Genomic DNA, 21,234 nt, shown 5'->3' on the forward strand with positions numbered 1-21,234 from the left:
GATGTTTTCAAAAAATAATCAAAGAAAAAATCAATAATTGTGGATCCACTTCCACAAGCCTAGTTGCTCTGTGAGCACCGAAAAAACACTGAGGTACTCTGGGATATGGAGGGGAGATATAGTCAAAGTTTAACTGTTCAGTGCCTAGTTCCAGTGGAACCGTCCATATCCCAAGAGTACTCCAGTGACCTCTAGTGGATGAAAAAGAAAGTTTATTAAAAAGGTACTCTATTGTGAGAATTGTGTATTCTAATATTACTACTAAATAATAATAATAATAATAATAATAATAATAATAAATGATTTTGTGCAAAAGTCAATATTGTTACTGGGTTTTGCCGCTTGGAATCAATAGTGAAGACTTCTTATGCTAAATGAATGCACAGTAAGTATTAGTGAACCTCTTTGTGGAGGACTCTATTGCTGTATTTCACAACTATGAAACTGGGGATCATCAGAAGGAGGTATTATAATACAAATAATGCAGTACAGTATGGTTTATTTTTAGCCTAATTTCGTCCAGTATGTAAGGGGTGATATTGGTGAACGATGCGCGCTACCGCACACTGTTCAGCGTTCATCAATATTGAGGTGACATGCAGCTCAACCCGTCAATGTCGGGCTGAGCTGCATGTCCGGGAATGCCGGTGGTGACATCACTGAACGTTATTGTTAAATGATAATGTTCAATGTGTACGCACTATATTATTGAACGCTATATTGTTTGATGAAATGTACTCATTGGGTAGTGTGTACCTGCCTTTATATGCATTGTACAGGTTGGCTGCGGATGTGAGCAAGGAGGTTAGTTCACACGTTTATTCCAAACCAAAGTACAGTAGGTTTGATTAAAGATGACAGGGCACAGGTGATAGAAGGTAAACAGCAGTCAATATAAGGTATCAATCCCTTCTAGTCTAAGTACCGAATGGCCATACAGCGATGTGATGCTCCGATAACACAGTGACAGGCTTGGGCATATGACGACCCTTTTATAGAGCCAAGTAAACAACATGCATCTGCAGTCTTATCAGCCTAAGCATTATGTCTGGTGACTCAGACATATGTTATTATGGTTGATGAGTCATGCACAATAACACAATAAAAGACAGCTTGTAGCTTAACTACATGTCAACACCATGTAATCTCCACTATGACTCAATAGATTATAGTGAGAAAACTATGGTGGAAAGAGACGTTAAGGCTAGTGTTAGGGGCTTGATTATCCCTATGGTTATCCATTACTTGCTTAAACTTTTCTATTTTTCCTTATTGTGTTCTTAGCAGTACACAAAGGAAGAATGTAAGAACTAATAAAGCAAATAATACAGTAAGCATACTTTTTGTTTAAAATGCTGTGTGGCTGGCCTAACATCTGTAGACCCAATGCATTCATTTTCCCCCTCTAGAGTGCAAGCTTGACCTGCACTTTAATATGAATTGGTTTTTACTACATAATGGTAAAAACAAGGCTTTTTACCTGCGGGAAACTCATAAAGCACTTTATCAATTGGAGATGCCATATTAGGTGGATCCTCAGTGAAGGGCTCTAAAAGAAAGAAATTGACATAGAAAATGTGAAGTTATAGAAATGTACAGATTACTTGAAGCACCTTATTTAAGAATATACACATCACTTACACTACTCACGTTCCCTGCAGATAAGAGCTGTCTCTCCTGACTGATACACAGTAGTTAGTAAAATAACTTGCTGAAATAAGCATGTAGATTAACCAGCAGATCGGTCTGTGACAGACACATTACAATTATACATTTCTTTCATTAAATAATTACTTATACCCCTTTCAGACAGAGAAAAGGACCCGGTAATTTCCCGGCTCTAGAAGGGTCGACCGGGATTTTTTTCTGTCTGAAAGGGTCAACCCAGGACTGAATTCCCGGGACTTCAACCCAGGTTTCTACCTGTGTTTTTCCCGGATCGTACACGGGTTGCCGGCTGTATGAAAGGGTCCGACCCGGGATTTTAGAAATGGGTCACTGTTAACAGCGCTGATTGGCTGAGCTGGCGGGGCACTGGCGATTGGCTGAGCAGCAGTGGCACTGGCGTCTGAGGTCACAATTGTGCTGCAGGGGAGACTAAAGAGAGAATTGCTCCCGTCTCCTCTTGGCATAAGACTGTGCCAGGTAGCACAGTGCAAGCAGCTGCATCAGGCTCTCATTTGCTGTGTGAAACAGCAAAAAACCGCAAGTACTCAGGAACTCCGGGCTACTCAGCAGTAACTCGTCGTCCAAGGTTAATGCAATGCTGTGAGCAGTCACCACCCACTTTTCATGACCTCATCTCTGTGTGCCATAAAAACAGTCCATTTCTTATGACACACAAGTCTATTGCAGGGCTGACACGGGTTCTGTCTGAAAGGGGTCGACCCGGGAATAATCCGAGTTAAATGTACTGTGTGAAAGGGGGTCAGGAACTGTAACCCGGGTTTTTCCAGGCTTCACAAACCAGAAAAAACCCGGTAATTTGAGATTTTTCTGTCTGAAAGTGGTATCATTCTATGTATGGGATGGTATCAGGATCTCCGTGCTTGGGATGCGAAATGTCAGAATACCGACAGTGGTATCACAATGCGCATGATCGCGACACCTAGTAGGTAAGTAGTCTAACCCTAACCCACCCTTTCCACCGACTGCAGCCTAACCCTAACCCTTTCTGGTGGTGCCCAAGCCTAACCTGCAGCCTAAACATCCCCCTTAGTGCCTAAACCTAACCCTCCCTTTCCCCACAGCCTGACCCTAACATGCCCCGGCATACTTCAAGATTCAGATGCCAGCAGGCGGGATTCCGGCACCAGCATTGTGATCCGTGGGGTAAATTTACAAAGACGGGTGTTCAATTTAAGATGGGATGTTGCCCAAAGCAACCAATCAGATTCTACTTCTCATTTATCTGGCACCTTCTAGAAGATAATACTTGTAATCTGATTGGTTGCCAAGGGCAACATCTCATCTTAAATAGAATTCCCATCTTAGTAAATTTACCCCCTTCCCGGCATCGGTCTTATGACCAGTGTCGGGATGACAACTGGCTGCATCCCAAATGCCCGTACACTCACCGGATCCCCTCTTTATCTATGCTAGGCAAACACTAGGAGAACTCAAACATCTGATTACAGTACATCATTCAAAATATAGGGCTATATCTGTATCAAATACTATGATAATGTTGGAGGGCAAAAGGAGGATTTCTTACATCTGCTTAATGGAGGCATGTGTAACATCCTCTTTTCATGTAAGCGCCGAAAGCTTGCATACAAGGCAACCATAAAAACTGATGTGTACTGGCTAATAGTCTGGTGACAGATAGACAAAAATTATGCCAGAAGGCATTCTATCAACTGTATCATGCAGGTAGAGGAGAATTTAAAAAAAATATCAATGTAATACTTTCTATGGAGGTACAGGTGTCTTCATACAGTTTGCTGCCTTCTAAGCACACCAGGTCGCGTGAGAATCTTCTAGTGTTCGGCGTCTTTTTTGCTGAAAAAGCGTCTTAGTTGCAAATGCATGCGACTAGAACGCACAAGGAGACTGCTGATTAATGTGATATATGACACTTGTATATCTGTGTGCAACTGAATCTCTGAATCTGTATAGGAAGTACTACATTGTAGCAGCCACAGCTTTTTTCCAATACAAGTTCTGTTCTGCTGCGTATACAGTCTCAGACACACACAATATAAAAGTGTCATATTAATTAGCACAGTCTCCTCAGGCATCCTAGTGGCATCGCGTTGCGACTAAGATGCATTTTCTGCAAAATCTAGATGCCCGGCACTAGGAGAGTTGCATGGGACCTGGCATCTTGCACTGCATGGCGTACTGAGGGGAAGCGGTTACCATACCGCTAGTCGGGATCCCGGACGTCACAAAAATGCCGATGTCGGAATACCAACTAGTGGTGAAATACCGACGCCAGAATCCTGGCGCCACAGGCTTTTCTCCCTCTATGGATGTCCATGACACCCATAGAGGGAGAATAAATCTTATGGCGAGAGCAGCGAGCCACCATGCCCAAAGCATGGCAGGAGTAGTGAGCCAGCAAGGGGCTTGCTTGCTGCCGGCATACCGGCATCTGTGATCCCGCTGTCGGTATACTGACGAACGGGATTCCGGCTGCCAGTTTTACATACTGATCCCGTATTGAGGCTAGATGTGTGAGGACACATCTGTACTTTACAATGCTCATCTAATGATCAGTGCAAAATTTGTTTGTTCTGCACTCATCGTCCGTCCAAGATGCATTCTCTGCTCTCCTGAGATGCCTAGCAAACTAGAAGTTCATCTAGATGCGAGAGAGGTTGCTGAAAAAAATCAGAGAGATGTACTATGTAAAAATGCAAATGCCACATCCAACATCCATAGTAAAAACATACAGTACCACCCAAATGTCCCAATTTGGTGTGAGCGTTCTGTCTTGTGGACCGTGAAAGTGGTGGCGCCATAACCAAACTTGCATGTTTCAGGGTGGATAGAGGTGGGGTTTGGACAGATTTAGGCAGAGTTCACTTGTCTAAATATTGGGAGATATGTAACCTCATCACTTTAAAAGGTATGGTATACCGCCAGTCACCATACCGACGCCGGCATCCCAGTGTTTAGAATGTTGGCGGGAGGGGGGGCAAGCGCAACGAAGCCCCTTGTGGGCTTGCCAAAGGTTCTATTCCCACTCTACGGGTGTCGGGGACAACCACGAGTGGGAATAGTACCTGTCAGTCGGCATGCCGACTGTCGGGCTTTCCACCGGTTGGGATTCCAGCGTCGGTATAGTGACCCACCGATGGTTACATCCCTGATACAATATGTGTAGTTATACTGCATATATCATAAGCATTAGGAGCATAAGATATGCAATATAATTCATGGAAGACTTGAATCACTGTTGGTCATAAGTGAACAGGCACACTGGAAGAGGTAACACAGCAGTAACAGCACTCCTTGTCAGGGTTTAGCACCACAGAGTAGAATCAGCTTGGCGCAGTCCAACTTCTGTATTATATGCAACACAACCAGGAATAAAATGTTTTACTCATATCACACCATACGTTTGCCATAAATTAAAACTAAGACATGAAATTACCTTGCCACCATCAACAATGTTCATCTGAATACTTATAGGGGTATAGGGGTTTTGCAGAGTGTGAATACAATCCCTTGATCTTGAATATATGCTTGTAACCAGGAGTAAAGTATAGAAGAGATTAAAAAAGCAGTTGCATATAATGGAGTCAAAAATCTTTTGATCACGTGCCTGTCGGCAATGTACGACCAATGAGAGTTTTTGAGCTGAATGCCTGTGTTAAACAGATTTCCTTTATCAGCTGTAGGCTCCAGAAAAAATAGAGGCCGATGAGAGTACATAAAGTACAGATGGTCTGCATAGAAGGTTTAGGGAACATATATGCCTTGCAATTGCATGAATAACATGTTATGAGTCTATAAAGCTAAGACAAAGTGTCTGGGTAAAGACACCCAGACACTTCATATAGATTCCATTGCATACAGAAAGACAGCTGCAGCCCAACAGCTGTTTCAAGCAGCACAGAGTGGTTTTCTTCAGGGCCCCTGAAAACACTGAAATATGTATCAGGGTAGCAGAAAACTGAGGGATTTGGTGTTGTCGAAGGGAGCATGGAGTAGGAGATGGTTTAAGTAAGAGAAGGAAAAGCACATAAGGGAAGAGGGCTCTGCTCGTGAGAGCTTGCAATCTAAAGTGGAGGGGCAGACAGTCAGGGGTGACAAAGATGGGGTAGACAATGAACGCAGAACAGAGGATTAGGATGAGAGTTGGCCAGGTTTGGTGAAGTAGTGGGTCTTGAAGTTTTGTAGAGAGAAAGGGAGCAGCGTGTGAAAAATCCTGGAGATGGGATTGGGAGGTAGTAATTAGTAGAAGCGGCGTGCAATAGAGGACAGGTGGGAGTGTAAAGGGAGAAACGGTCAGAGTTGTAAATGGGAGAATGGGTGAGGGCTTTGTAAGTGAGTGTGAGAAGCTTGGTTTCTGAAAGGGAAGGGGACCCAGTGAAGGGCTTGTAAGAGAGGGTAGGTAGACGTAGTATGTTTGGTGAGGAAGATGAGCCAGGCTGCAGCGTTTTGGATAGACTGGAGATAGTAATTTGTCAGGGATGTCAGATAGGATATTACAGTAGTCCAGTCTTAAGATGACCAGTGAGTGCATAAGGGTCTTAGTAGCATCCTGGGTGAGAAAAAGTTGGAATATGTAAATGAAAACAGAACTTTGGGGGACACCTACTGTTAGTGGAAATGCAGAAGAGGAGGGTGGTCCACAGTGTCAAAAGCATCAGAGAGGTCAAGAAGAATGAGCAGAGAGTAGTGGCTCTTGGATTTAACAGCAAAGAGGTCATTGCAGACTTTCGTGAGGGCAGTGCGGTGAAGTGGAGGGGACGGAAGCCAGACATGAATGGATCAAGCAGTGAGTGGGAAGAAAGAAAGGCAGTAAGGTGGTTGTTGACAATATGCTCAAGGAGTTTGGAGGCAGAGAGAGAGAGAGAGAGAGAGAGAGAGAGAGAGAGAGAGAGAGAGAGAGAGAGAGAGAGATGGGTCGTGGTTGGAGAGGGTGTTTGGATCAAGGGTAGTTTTTTAAGAATAGGGGAGATGAGTGCATGCTTGAAGGCAGAGGGGACAGTGGCTGATGAGAGGGAGAGACTGAGGAGGTGGGCAAGATGGGAACAGGAAAAAATAAGATTTTACTTACCGGTAAATCTATTTCTCGTAGTCCGTAGTGGATGCTGGGGACTCCGTAAGGACCATGGGGAATAGACGGGCTCCGCAGGAGACATGGGCACTTTAAGAAAGAATTTAGGTTCTGGTGTGCTCTGGCTCCTCCCTCTATGCCCCTCCTCCAGACCTCAGTTAGAGAAACTGTGCCCGGAAGAGCTGACAGTACAAGGAAAGGATTTTGGAAATCCAGGGCAAGATACATACCAGCCACACCAATCACACCGTATAACTTGTGATAAACTTACCCAGTCAACAGTATGAACAACAACAGAGCATCAGTTCAACCCTGATGCAACAATCACATAGCCCTTATTGCAGCAATAACTATATACAAGTATTGCAGAAGAAGTCCGCACTTGGGATGGGCGCCCAGCATCCACTACGGACTACGAGAAATAGATTTACCGGTAAGTAAAATCTTATTTTCTCTGACGTCCTAGTGGATGCTGGGGACTCCGGAAGGACCATGGGGATTATACTAAAGCTCCCAAAACGGGCGGGAGAGTGCGGATGACTCTGCAGAACCGATTGAGCAACAATAGGTCCTCATCAGCCAGGGTATCAAACTTGTAGAACTCTGCAAAAGTGTTTGAACCTGACCAAGTATCAGCTCGGCATAGTTGTAATACCGAGACCCCTCGGGCAGCCGCCCAAAAAGAGCCCACGTTCCTAGTGGAATGGGCTTTAACGGATTTTGGCAGCGGCAATCCAGCCGCAGAATGAGCCTCCTGAATCGTGTTACAGATTCAGCGAGCAATAGTTTGCTTTGAAGCAGAAGCACCCAGCTTGTTGGATGCATACAGGATAAACAGCGACTCCGCTTTCCTGACTCTAGCCGTTCTGGCTACATAAACCTTCAAAGCCCTGACCACATCCAGTAAGTCGGAATCCTCCAATTCACGAGTAGCCACAGGCACCACAATAGGTTGGTTCATATGAAAAGATGACACCACTTTTGGCAGAAATTGTGGACGGGTCCACAATTCTGCTCTATCCATATGGAAAACCAGATAGGGGCTTTTATGTGATAAAGCTGCTAATTCTGACACACGCCTAGCCGAAGCCAAGGCTAATAGCATGACCACCTTTCACGTGAGATATTTTAACTCCACCGTTTTAAGTGGTTCAAACCAGTGTGATTTCAGGAAACTTAACACCACGTTAAGATCCCAAGGTGCCACTGGAGGCACAAACGGAGACTGAATATGCAGTACTCCCTTTACAAACATCTGAACTTCTGGTAGAGAAGCCAACTCTTTTTTGAAAGAAAATGGATAGGGCCGAAATCTGGACCTTAATGGAGCCCAATTTCAGGCCCCAATTCACTCCCGACAGTAGGAAGTGGAGGAAACGGCCCAGCTGGAATTCCTCTGTAGGAGCATTCCTGGCCTCACACCAAGAAACATATTTTCGCCATATACGGTGATAATGTATAGCTGTCACGTCCTTCCTAGCCCTTATCAGCGTAGGAATGACCTCGGCCGGAATGCCCTTTTCTGCTAGGATCCGGCGTTCAACCGCCATGCCGTCAAACGCAGCCGCAGTAAGTCTTGGAACAGACAGGGCCCCTGTTGCAACAGGTCCTGTCTTAGAGGAAGAGGCCACGGGTCCTCTCTGAGCATTTCTTGCAGATCTGGATACCAGGTCCTTCGTGGCCAATCTGGAACAATGAGGATTGTTCTCACTCCTCTTTTTCTTATTAGCCTCAGCACCTTGGTATGAGAGGAAAAGGAGGAAAAACATAGACCGACTGGAACACCCACGGTGTCACCAGGGCGTCTACCGCTATTGCTTGAGGGTCTCTTGACCTGGCGCAATACCTCTGTAGTTTTCTGTTGAGGTGGGATGCCATCATGTCCACCTGTGGCAGTTCCCACCGATATGTGATCTGTGTGAAGACTTCCTGATGAAGTCCCCACTCTCCCGGGTGGAGGTCGTGTCTGCTGAGGAAGTCTGCTTCCCAGGTGTCCACTCCCGGGATGAACACTGCTGACAGAGCGCTTACGTGATTTTCCACCCAGCGAAGAATTCTGGTGGCTTCTGCCATCGCCATTCTGCTCCGTGTGCCGCCTTGGCGGTTCACATGAGCCACTGCGGTGATGTTGTCGGACTGAATCAGAACCGGTTGGTCGCAAAGCAAGTGCTCCGCTTGACGTAGGGCGCTGTATACGGCCCTTAGTTCCAGTATGTTGATGTGAAGGCAAGTCTCTTGACTTGACCACAGACCTTGGAAATTTCTTCCCTGTGTGACTGCTCCCCACCCTCGGAGGCTAGCGTCCGTGGTCACCAGGACCCAGTCCTGAATTCCGAATCTGCGTCCCTCTAGAAGGCGAGAACTCTGCAGCCACCACAGGAGTGACACCCTGGCCCTGGGGGACAGGGTGATTAACCAATGCATCTGAAGATGTGATCCGGACCACTTGTCCAGTAAGTCCCATTGGAAGGTCCTCGCATGGAACCTGCCGAAGGGAATGGCCTCGTATGATGCCACCATCCTTCCCAGGACTCGAGTGCAGTGATGCACTGACACCTGTTTTGGTTTTACTAGATTCCTGACCAGTGTCATGAGCTCCTGAGCTCTCTCTATCGGGAGATAAACCCTTTTCTGGTCTGTGTCTAGGATCATGCCTAGGAGAGGCAGATGAGCTGTAGGAACTGCGACTTTGGAATATATAGAATCGAGCCGTGTTGCCGTTACACTTCCAGAGAAAGTGATACGCTGTTCAGCAACTGCTCTCTTGATCTCGCTTCTATGAGGAGATCGTCCAAGTACGGGATAATTGTGACACCTTGCTTCCGCAGGAGCACCATCATTTCCGCCATTACCTTTGTGAATATTCCCGGGGCCGTGGAGAGACCAAACGGCAACGTCTGAAATTGGTAATGACAATCCTGTACCGCAATTCTGAGGTACGCCTGATGAGGTGGATAATGGGGACATGAAGGTATGCATCCTTTATGTCCAGAGACACCATAAAATCTCCCCCTTTCAGGCTTGCGATGACCGCTCTTAGCGATTCCATCTTGAACTTGATCCTTTTCACGTATATGTTCAGGGATTTTTAAATTCAATATGGGTCTGACCGAACCGTCCGGTTTCGGCACTACAACATGGTCGAATAATAACCACCTCCCTGTTGAAGGAGGGGAACCTTGACCACCACCTGTTGAAGATACAATATGTGAATTGCAGTTAACACTATTTCCCTCTTGTGGGGGGAAGCCAGAAGGGCCGTCGGTGAGGGGGCATCTCCTCAAAGTCCAGCTTGTATCCCTGAGACACAATATCTATTGCCCAGGGATCCAACAGGGAGTGAACCCACTTGTGGCTGAACTTACGAAGACGTGCCTCCACCGGGCCTAGCTCCGCCTGTGGAGCCCCAGCGACATGCGGTGGATTTTGTAGAGGCCGGGGAGGACTTCTGTTCCTGGGAACTAGCTGTGTTGTGCAGCTTCTTTCCTCTGCCCCTGCCTCTGGCAATAAAGGACGCACCTCGGACTTTGTTTCTTTGTGTTCGAAAGGCTGCATTTGATAATGTCGTGCTTTCCTAGGCTGTGCAGGAATATAAGGCAAAATATCAGAATTACCAGCTATTACTGTGGAGACCAGGTCCGAGATCCCTTCTCCACATAATCCTCAGCCTTCCATATGCCTCTTAAGTCGGCATCATCTGTCCATTGCATATTCTACAGGACACGTCAAGCAGAAATCGACATAGCGTTGACTCTAGAACCCAGTAGACTAATGTCTCTTTGGGCATGTTTTATATATCTCTCTCTTAAGACAGCATCTTTAATATATATATATATTCATACTAGGGTCTCAATCTCTGCTGATAAGGTACCTGTGCACGCTGCTACAGCGCTATAAACCCATGCCGACACAATCGCCGGTCTAAGTAGTGTACAAGACTGTGCACGCTATCTGCAGGATCCCTGAGGATAGCTGTTAAGTCAGGGCTACCTTTTGGGCAAACGTGACACCCTAGGGGAAGATTCCCATCGTATCCTGGCCCTAGTAGGGAAAGGATACTCCCTGAGAATTCTTTGTGGGAAACTGCAGTCTCTTGTCTGGAGATTCCCGCTCTTTTTCATCATGAGAGTAGGAAAATTTACCTCAGCTTTCTTCCCCTTAAACATGTGTACCCTTGTGTCAGGGACCGATGAGTCATCAGTGATATGCAAATCATATTTTATTACAATAATCATATATTGAATACTTTTCTGCCTTTTTGGCTGTAACTTTGCATTATCGTAGTCGACACTGGAGTCAGACTCCGTGTCGATATCAGTGTCTATTATTTTGGATAGTGATCATTGAGAGACTCTGAAGGTCTCTGCGACATAGGGACAGACATGGGTAGATTCCATGTCTGTTCTCTAATCTTTTGTTTAATAAATTCACCTTAGCACTTAATTACACATATCCAAACAGGTGTCGGCGTTGTCGACGGAGACACCCTCACACACACATTTGCTCCATCTCCTCCTTAGGGGAGCTTTTTACCTCAGACATGTCGACGCACACGTACCGACACACCACACACTCAGGGAATGCTCATCTGAAGACAATTCCCCCATAAGGCCCTTTGGAGAGACATAGAGAGAGTATGCCAGCACACACCCCAGCGCTATTAACCCAGGAATAACACAGTAACTTAATGTTAACCCAGTAGCTGCTGTTTATATTGATTTGTGCGCCTAATTATGTGCCCCCCCTCTCTTCTTACCCTCTTCTACCGTGTAACTGCAGGGGAGAGACTGGGGAGCTTCCTCTCAGCGGTGCTGTGGAGAAAAAACATGGCGCTGGTGAGTGCTGAGGAAGAAACCCCGCCCCCTCGACGGCGGGCTTCTGTCCCGCTTTCATGTACAATTTTGGCGGGGGCTCATACATATATACAGTGCCCAACTGTATATATGCAAACTTTTGCCAAAGAGGTCTCTAATTGCTGCCCAGGGCGCCCCCCCCCTGCGCCCTGCACCCTTACAGTGACCGGAGTATGTGGGTGTAGTGTGGGAGCAATGGCGCACAGCTGCAGTGCTGTGCGCTACCTCAGTGAAGACTGGAGTCTTCTGCCGCCGATTTCGAAGTCTTCTTGCTTCTTTCACCCGGCTTCTGTCTTCCGGCTCTGCGAGGGGGACGGCGGCGCGGCTCCGGGATCGGACGACGAGGGTGAGATCCTGTGTACGATCCCTCTGGAGCTAATGGTGTCCAGTAGCCTAAGAAGCAGGACCTATCTGCAGAGAGTAGGGCTGCTTCTCTCCCCTCTGTCCCACGATGCAGGGAGTCTGTTGCCAGCAGAGCTCCCTGAAAATAAAATAACCTAACAAAATACTTTCTTACAGCAAGCTCAGGAGAGCTCACTGAACAGCACCCAGCTCGTCCGGGCACAGATTCAAACTGAGGTCTGGAGGAGGGGCATAGAGGGAGGAGCCAGAGCACACCAGAACCTAAATTCTTTCTTAAAGTGCCCATGTCTCCTGCGGAGCCCGTCTATTCCCCATGGTCCTTACGGAGTCCCCAGCATCCACTAGGACGTCAGAGAAAAAAAGAGGCAGCGGAGGAGTCAGGAGGGAATAGCATTATATTGAGTGGTGGATGAAGGGGGGAATGGATGAGGGCCATACATGGGAGAGAGATGTCATAGTTGTTAAGAGGGATGGGGATGGTTGGCAAGGGAAAAGCTGGTTGCTGATGGTCTGGTGGGATGTGATTTAAGTGGCAAAGTCAAGAGCAGAGAGAGGAGGGTAGCTGAGGTGGAGGCGCCAGGTGTTCAAAGACTGGGAGGAGAATTTGGTGCACCAGTGTTGAGGTGTTGATCTGCGAGGGTGTATAGTGGTCAGTGGAGTGAAGAGAATAATTAAGGGAAGCATTATATAGGGAAGTGGATTGTTCAGGGCATGAGAGAGAGAGAGAGAGAGAGAGAGAGAGAGAGAGATAGAGAGAGAGAGAATAGGAAAGTGGTGCCGATAGCCTCAATGTTACGCTTAGTGATGGTTGCCTTAGGAGGTAGAGATGTAGACGCAGAGAGAGATAACTTAAGAGAGCAGACAGTGGTCACACAGGGAAAATGTATAGTTGGAGAAGTCAGAAATATACCAGCAGTGAGTGAAGACCAGATCAAGTGATCTCTCATTCACATGGGAGGGAGAGGAGGTCCACTGGGAGCGATAAAGCAAAGACGTGAGGTTAAGGAGTTTAGAGGCAGGGGATTTTGCGGAGATATCGATTGGGAAGTTGAAATCGCCTAGGATAATGGAAGGAATGTCAGAAGAGAGGGAGTGAGGAAGGCAAGAAGCATAGTTATCAAGGAATTTGGAGGTAATGCCAGGGAAACAGTACATGACAGCTACTCAAAAGATTAACAGGTTGGAAGAGGTGTACAACATTTAGTAAGAGAAAGTTATGCAAGTAAGATAAACATTTTAAACAGTATGGAAGACAATACAGCAAGTTATTTCTTTTAAGCAGTTAACGGCCAACACTTTCAGCAGTTTTCTCACCTATGGCTTTGACATAAACCGTCCTTGTAAGATTATAAAATCTTCCATTTTCCTCATATGATACAATACATGTATAGTTTCCTTCATACCGGTCTGACATAATAAAAAATATTAGATTGAGCCCATCAGGATCCCTGTCCAAATACCGGTCGACCAGAGAACAATTCTTAATGAAGAAGAAAAAAAAAGTTGAGAAAAGCCATTAAGAAATAACATAACATCCAACTGTATCTCATCATGTCTCAAGAGACATAAACAGAGAGCTTTATTATTCAGCTGACTAAGAAGGCATGCAGTGATATTTATCTCAGAGTGGTAGGTTAGCAGAAAATATAATAGAGACTAGTACAGCATATAAAAGAGCCCAAGATAAGGACTCAAAATAATATGACTTTAAATTGATATTTTACAGGCTACAAGCTTAATATTTAAACCAAATGTAATTTTACTCAGACTGTTGTGAAGGGATTAAAAAAAAAAACAGTTGCCAATTTAAAGTAAATCCCACAAGAAAGTGTGACCTATGTATAACATTTCTAAAATGGGTAGAATAATAAGCAGAATTAATCATGCAGCACACAGAAAATTATATTTTTATTGGGCATAAGAAAAGTTTCCACTGGGAGATCTGCTTCATTTCCTTGACCTCCAGATTTCAGTTTGAATGGTGAATTTACTTGCTACATTTCAACAGATATTCACAGACTGCACAGATCTTGTAGTTGTACATATACAAACTGGATGCATTATCTGGGTACACACTTGGCCGACAGCGTCACCGACCGATAGAACCAGAGACCGATTTTATTTGCGACTATATGCAAAAATGGGCAGAAGCTAACCTGTGCAAAGAACACTCAATGCGATCGCATCATTTGTGTACGGCGCTCCATAATTGCATAAATATTGCTAACATTGTCAGACATCAGGTCACCACGAAGAGCCTGAGGGGTACATTTACTAAGCAGTGATAAGAGCAGAGGAGTGAGCGAGTGGAGAAGTTGCCCATGGCAACCAATCAGCACTGAAGTAACATCTATCAATTGCATTCTAAAATGATACAGAGCTGCTAATTGGTTGATGGGGAAATATCTCCACTGGCTCACTTCTCCACTCTTATCACTGCTTAGTAAATGTACCCCTGAGTACCTCTGTAGACACGCAGCCTGAGCTGCTCTCCCAGGACACACAGGCCTCTCCAGTAGCAAGTGTGATTGCAGCTGCTAATGCATGCATGGCCAAAAAACACCATCCGTACGCATAAGACGCCTGCATGGCCGCAGGACCACTCCCTGTTACCACCTCCAAACTTCCTGTCACTCACTTTGTGATTAAAATCTCGCTCTGACTGCACTCGCAAATCAAAAGCTCTGCGGCTCAGATGCATGCACAATGCAAAAACATTGATCGCTATGCGTGCAATCGCTGCTTTACGGGGGTCATTCCAAGTTGATCGTAGCTGTGCAAAATTTTGCACAGCTACGATCATTTTTCCTGACATGCGGGGGGACGCCCAGCACGGGGCTAGTCCGCCCTGTATGTCAGTCCGGCCCCCCTCGCAGAAGTGCAAAGGCATCGCACAGCGGCGATGCCTTTGCACTTCAGGAGTAACTCCCGGTCAGCGCAGCTTTAGCGTGCTGGCCGGGAGCTACTCCTCGCTCCCTGGCCCGCTGCAGCTGTGTATGACGTCACGCAGCCGCTGCGGCCCGCCCCCCATTCGGTCCGGCCACGCCTGCGTTGGCCGGACCGCGCCTACGAAACGGTCAAACGCCGCCGTTTCGCCCCCTCCGGCCCATCGATCGCCTCTGCCTGTCAATCAGGCAGAGGCGATCGCTATCCGGCTATGGCCTTCGGCCATCCCGCATGCGCAGGCGCACTATGGCGCGGGCGCATGTGCAGCAGGGACCCGTTCGCTCTGCTGTGTTAAAACGCAGCGAGCGAACGGGTCAGAATGACCCCCGAAATGTCTGGCAAGACATCAAAACTGGGCGGGCATTTAGTTTTATCCGTCCAGTTGTGACGTCAGTTGTCAGCAGTTCCTGTGGCAAGCATAACGCGTCGGCTAGTTACCTATACACACAGGCAGATGTACAGATATACCTACAAGATTTATCAGCATTTGCCGTGCTGCAGCACTGATGTGATACTGTATGTCTCTAAAAAAACGCTGTTCACAGACATATTACGTGTACAGATGAGCCACTTAACAGTATTTCGTTCATTAGCTGTACGAACGATACATATCGCTCAGTGTGTACCCAGCATAATTTTCAACCTTTGGGCAGATGTGAAGAAAAACAAACAAAAAAACCTTTCTATAGTAACAACATTACTGGACAGAGGCGTATCTAGGGTAGGGTGAGTGGGGCACGTGACCTGGGTGCCTTGGCAGGCCCAGGAAAGGGGGGGCGCCGCCGGCGGCCAGGACATCATGCCCCACTCGCCCCCGTCAACCTGAAATGTGAGGGGAGGAGAGCGCAGCGTCTCTCCCTCCCCTTACCGCCGCTGCCAGCACTAGCAGCGCTGCTGGCTGTGTCCGGTCTCCGGCGTTAGCCAATCAGAGCTTGCGGACCAGCTCCTGATTGGCTGCCGGTCCGCGAGCTCTGATTGGCTAGCGAACCGGCGCCAGACAGCCGGAGACCTGGAGCGGTGAGGGGAAGGAGAGGCGCTGCGCTCTCCTCCCCTCACATATCATCAAGCGGCCGGTGAGTGACCGGGGGGAGGGGGGGGCGGAGGCACAGTGGGGCATGTATCTGGCACCAAATGGGGCATGTAACTGGCACTGAGTGGGGCCTGGCACTGTGGGGCAATGTAACTGGCACTGTGGGGCAATGTAACTGGCACTGTGGGGCAATGTAACTGGCACTGTGGGGCAATGTAACTGGCACTGTGGGGCATGTAACTGGCACTGTGGGGCAATGTAACTGGCACTGTGGGGCAATGTAACTGGCACTGTGGGGCAATGTAACTGGCACTGTGGGGCAATGTAACTGGCACATGTATCTGGCACTGAGTGGGGCAATGTATCTGGCACTGTGGGGCAATGTATCCGGCACTGTGGGGCATGTATCCGGCACGCCCATTTTTTCGCCGCGTGCACATGCTTCTTTTTGGGTGTTTTTTTTTGGGGGGGGGGGCATTTTCCATCTTGCCCTGGGCTCCGAAAACCCTAGCTACGCCTCTGTTACTGGGTAATTTTTAAGTCTTTAATGCACATTCATAAATTCTGCCAAGTGCTTACTTTGATTCAATATTGTCACTGCCTACAGAATTCATAAGTGTTAATACTCTGTAAAATACTATGGAGTTCTACAGGAATGCCCACTAAGTACATAGCTGCCTAATAACAACACTTCTAATGTATCTAATTCAAGTGATGGCAAAGTGCAAGGTTTTGTCAATGGGGGTCATTCCGAGTTGTTCGCTCGTTGGCGATTTTCGCTATGCTGCCATTAGTTGCTAACTGCGCATGCGCTTAGTTATTTTACTAAAAACGTAGCAGTTTTGCTGTGGCTTCAGCGGCGCTTTTCAGTCACACTGCTGATCGGTGTGTGATTGATAGGAAAGGGGCGTTTCTAGGTGGCAACTCAGCGTTTTCCCGGCGTTTGCAAAAAAACGCAGGCGTGTCAGGAAAAAACGCGGGAGTGTCTGGAGAAACGGGGGAGTGGCTGGCCGAACGCAGGGCATGTTTGTGACGTCAAACCAGGAACTAAACGGACTGAGCTGATCGCAATCTGTGAGTAGGTCCGGAGCTACTCAGAAACTGCAAAGAATTATTTAGTAACAGTTTTGCTAATCTTTCGTTCGCAATTCTGCTATGCTAAGATACACTCCCAGAGGGTGGCGGCCTAGCGTGTGCAATGCTGCTAAAAGTAGCTAGCGAGCGAACAACTCGGAATGAGGGCCAATGTTTTTAACAAGAGATGTTTTCAATGTCTGAGCATATAAGCTCTAAGGGGTATATGCAATTCCGGGCGAATTGCGGCATTTTTTCGCCCGTTTTTAAATTTGACACAATTCGACCGTCGAATTCCGGCCGGCGGGTGCCTGAATTCGACATATTCAATAAAAAACGGCTTCGACAGTCCCGCTGTCGAAAAACAGACAAATTGACGGATAAGTGTGTCCTGGATTCGACTTTTCCGACGGCACAAAAATCGTTAAAAAACCCGAAAAAAATTGCGTGGGGTCCCCTCTCCTCAACATAACCAGCCTCAGGCTCTTTGAGCCGGCCCTGGTTGTAAAAATACGGGGAAAAAATTGACATGGGATCCCCCGTATTTTTAGAACCAGCCCCGGGCTCTCCGTCCGGTCCTGGTGCAAAAAATATGGGGGACAAAAGACGTAGGGGTCCCCCGTATTTTTTAACACCAGCACCGGGCTCCACTAGCTGGAGAGATAATGCCACAGCCGGGGGACACTTTTATATCGGTCCCTGCGACCGTGGCATTAAATACCCAACTAGTCACCCCTGGCCGGGGTACCCTGGAGGAGTGGGGACCCCTTAAATCAAGGGGTCCCCTCCCTCCAGCCACCCAAGGGCCAGGGGTGAAGCCCGAGGCTGTCCCCCCCATCCAAGGGCTGCGGATGGGGGGCTGATAGCCATGTGTAAAAATGAAAGAATATTGTTTTTTTTTCCAGCAGAACTACAAGTCCCAGCAAGCCTCCCCCGCAAGCTGGTGCTTGGAGAACCACAAGTACCAGCATGCGGGGTAAAACGGGCCCGCTGGTACCTGTAGTTCTACTGCAAAAAAAATACCCAAATAAAAACAGGACACAGACACCGTGAAAGTAAAACTTTATTACATACATGCCGACACACATACTTACCTATATGGACACGCCGACTCTGGCCACGTCTCCGTTTGTCGGCAGAATCCGGGGTACCGGAAAATAAAATTATACTCACCTAATTCCGATGTCCTGTTATTATTTGTAATCCACGTACTTGGCAAAAAAACAAACCGCATTTACTTGATCCACACGGACTGAAAGGGGTCCCATGTTTACACATGGGACCCCTTTCCCCGAATGCTGACACCCCCTGTGACTCCTGTCACAGAGGGTCCCTTCAGGCAATCAGGGAGCGTCACGTCGTGGCACTCTACTGATTGCCTATGCGCGTCTGAGCTGGCAGACAGCGCATCGCACAGCCCCTCCACCGCGAGTAACTTCACCGCTGACCGCAAAGTTCCTACCATTGAATATAATGGAGGGGCTGTGCGATGCGCTGTCTGCCAGCTCAGACGCGCATAGGCAATCAGGAGAGTGCCACGACGTGGCGCTCCCTGATTGCCTGAAGGGACCCTCTGTGACAGGAGTCACATGGGGTGTCAGCATTCGGGGAAAGGGGTCCCATGTGTAAACATGGGACCCCTTTCAGTCCGTGTGGATCGGGTAAATGCGGTTTGTTTTTTTGCCAAGTACGTGGATTACAAATAATAACAGGACACTTGATTTAGGCGAGTATCATTTTATTTTCAGGTACCCCGGATTCTGCCGACAAACGGAGACGTGGCCAGAGTCGGCGTGTCCACATAGGTAATTATGTGTGTCGGCATGTATGTAATAAAGTTTTACTTTCACAGTGTCTGTGTCCTGTTTTTATTTGAGTATTTTTTTTGCAGTAGAACTACAGGTACCAGCGGGCCCGTTTTACCCCCACATGCTGGTACTTGTGGTTCTCCAAGCACCAGCTTGCGGGGGAGGCTTGCTGGGACTTGTAGTTCTGCTGCAAAAACAATATTCTTTCATTTTTACACATGGCTATCAGCCCCCCATCCGCAGCCCTTGGATGGCGGGGGGAAAGCCTCGGGCTTCACCCTTAGGTGGCTGGAGGGGGGGACACCTTGATTTAAGGGGTCCCCACTCCTCCAGGGTACCCCGGCCAGGGGTGACTAGATGGGTATTTAATGCCACGGCCGCAGGGACCGATATAAAAGTGTCCCCCGGCTGTGGCATTATCTCTCCAGCCAGTGGAGCCCGGTGCTGGTGTAAAAAATACGGGGGACCCCTACGTCTTTTGTCCCCCGTATTTTTTGCACCAGGACCGGACGCAGAGCCCGGTGCTGGTTCTAAAAATACAGGGGATCCCATGTCAATTTTCCCCCCGTATTTTTACAACCAGGACCGGCTCAAAGAGCCTGAGGCTGGTTATGCTTAGGAGGGGGGACCCCACGCATTTTTTTCCCTGGATTTTAACCCATTCCCACCCCTTCCCACTGAAAACCATGCTCTCTCTATTATAGTCAGTAAAAAAAAATATATATTTTAAAATATATATAAATAATAGTTGTAAATCCTAATAGACAAACCAAAGTACCTAATCCCTTCTAATATAAATAGATATGCTATTAGCAATAAAAAACAAACAAAAAAAAACATGTTTTAATTTTTTTTTATTACATTCCGCCAGCAAAGTGAGGCGGAATGAAATTGATGAATTTACTGTCGAAAAGCACTGTTGTCGATTCGACATTTTTCAATTGAATATACTTTTGTCGAAAAGCCGCATTTTTACCATTGCAGAAATGTCGAATTTGTCAACTGTCGAATTTCCAAAAGTCGAATCTGAAAAGTCAGTTTTTTTGTCGAAAAATACTGTATTGCATTGTCGAATTATTTTTTTGTCGAAAATGCCCCGTTTTTCGACATCTGCGGCAATTCGACCGCAATTGCATATACCCCTAAGTGTCTACAAAAATGATCACACCGTCAAAACGGGAATTTTACTCTCTTTTAAAAATCACAATAGACTGGCAGTATCCAACACAGGGGTAGATGTAATTGTCAGTATGGGGGAGAAACGGTATCACATTATGGGGTATATTCAATTGAAGTCGAAAGCTGCCGTATGTCAAAAAGACGGCAGTTTTCGACTTTTTTTTAGGTTGGAAGGGGTTCCAACCTATTCAATATAACCCCAAATTATTCGACAAGTCGAAGAATTCGACTTCTCGAAAAGCACGTGGATTGGTGGAAAAACAGTCGGATTGAGACGAGGGAGCTGAGGAGGAGGAGAGGGGGGAGACGGGGGAGAGCAGCGCTACAGCAGCGTAGCTGGAGGATGTGTCACAGCCGCCACTCACAGCAGCGTCCACCCGGCTCCAGCAAGCGAGACCTGCTGGAGCCGGGTGGACGCTGCCGTCAGCGGCGGCTGTGACACATCCTTCGGCTACGCTGCTATAGCGCTGCTCTCCCTCGTCTGCCCGCGGCTCTCCCCCGTTTCAGCTCCTGCAACTCAATTCAACTTTTTTAAAGTCGAATTGAGATGGCATTGAATAGCCCTTGTCGGATCCATTCCGACAAATGAATGTTGGAATGGATCTGACTTCAATTGAATATACCCCTATGTGCGCTGATACCGCTTCTCCCCATGTACTGTATGACTGTGTCAGTGTGTTCTCAATGACCAGGGCTTTATACAGGCCTTTAGTGGTGCTGCCATCTACAAATAGCGTGCAGATATGCCGGGGAATGGATGACTGGCCAGTTGCACTGACCGTTCTGACACCTGCAGCTATCGATTGACAGCTGCAGGTGTCGTTTCCTATTCGCCACAGCAGGGACAGCACTGCCCCTAGATGTGGTGGAAGCTGGCTCCACCACATGCCCAGTGAGCCGGCGGGCAGTGAGACACAACACAGCACTAGGCAGAAAAAGCTTTCTTGAGCAGCAAAACGCGTCAGTTGACCTGTACCAGACCAGAGGGCATTCTTGAAAGGAGCTCCTTTATTACCAACTGGACAGCATGCCCTATCTGCATTTCCAGTAAACCAACTGTGGGAAAGGATACTATCTTCTTTGCGTTGAACTCCACTGTCATCTAGGACCATCATTAATTGGATCCTACCAATGACAACAGAGCTGGTAACTGTCCATTCCCTTCCCAGTATGGGATTCTATTAACTATATAGCCCAGATACCTGCTATATTGCATTTGAGCCTGGATGCTTAACTTCATGTTTTTTT

At 47.3% G+C, this 21,234-nt stretch overlaps 1 protein-coding gene across 7 annotated transcripts in view; it reads right to left on the reverse strand.

Moving 5' to 3' along the window:
- IL1RAP (interleukin 1 receptor accessory protein) overlaps positions 1-21,234 on the reverse strand; it is a 624,106-nt gene that overhangs the window by 202,811 nt on the left and 400,061 nt on the right. For all 7 annotated transcript variants that reach the window (XM_063916460.1, XM_063916458.1, XM_063916455.1 and 4 more), the window contains 2 exons: positions 13,264-13,429; positions 1,481-1,549 (listed from right to left, as the gene is read on the reverse strand). In XM_063916460.1, the coding sequence (XP_063772530.1) occupies positions 1,481-1,549; positions 13,264-13,429 (235 nt within the window). The remainder of the gene's footprint in view (positions 1-1,480; positions 1,550-13,263; positions 13,430-21,234) is intronic.

Source organism: Pseudophryne corroboree, chromosome 4 (genome assembly GCF_028390025.1).
Source record: "Pseudophryne corroboree isolate aPseCor3 chromosome 4, aPseCor3.hap2, whole genome shotgun sequence".
NCBI classification, from domain to species: domain Eukaryota; kingdom Metazoa; phylum Chordata; class Amphibia; order Anura; family Myobatrachidae; genus Pseudophryne; species Pseudophryne corroboree.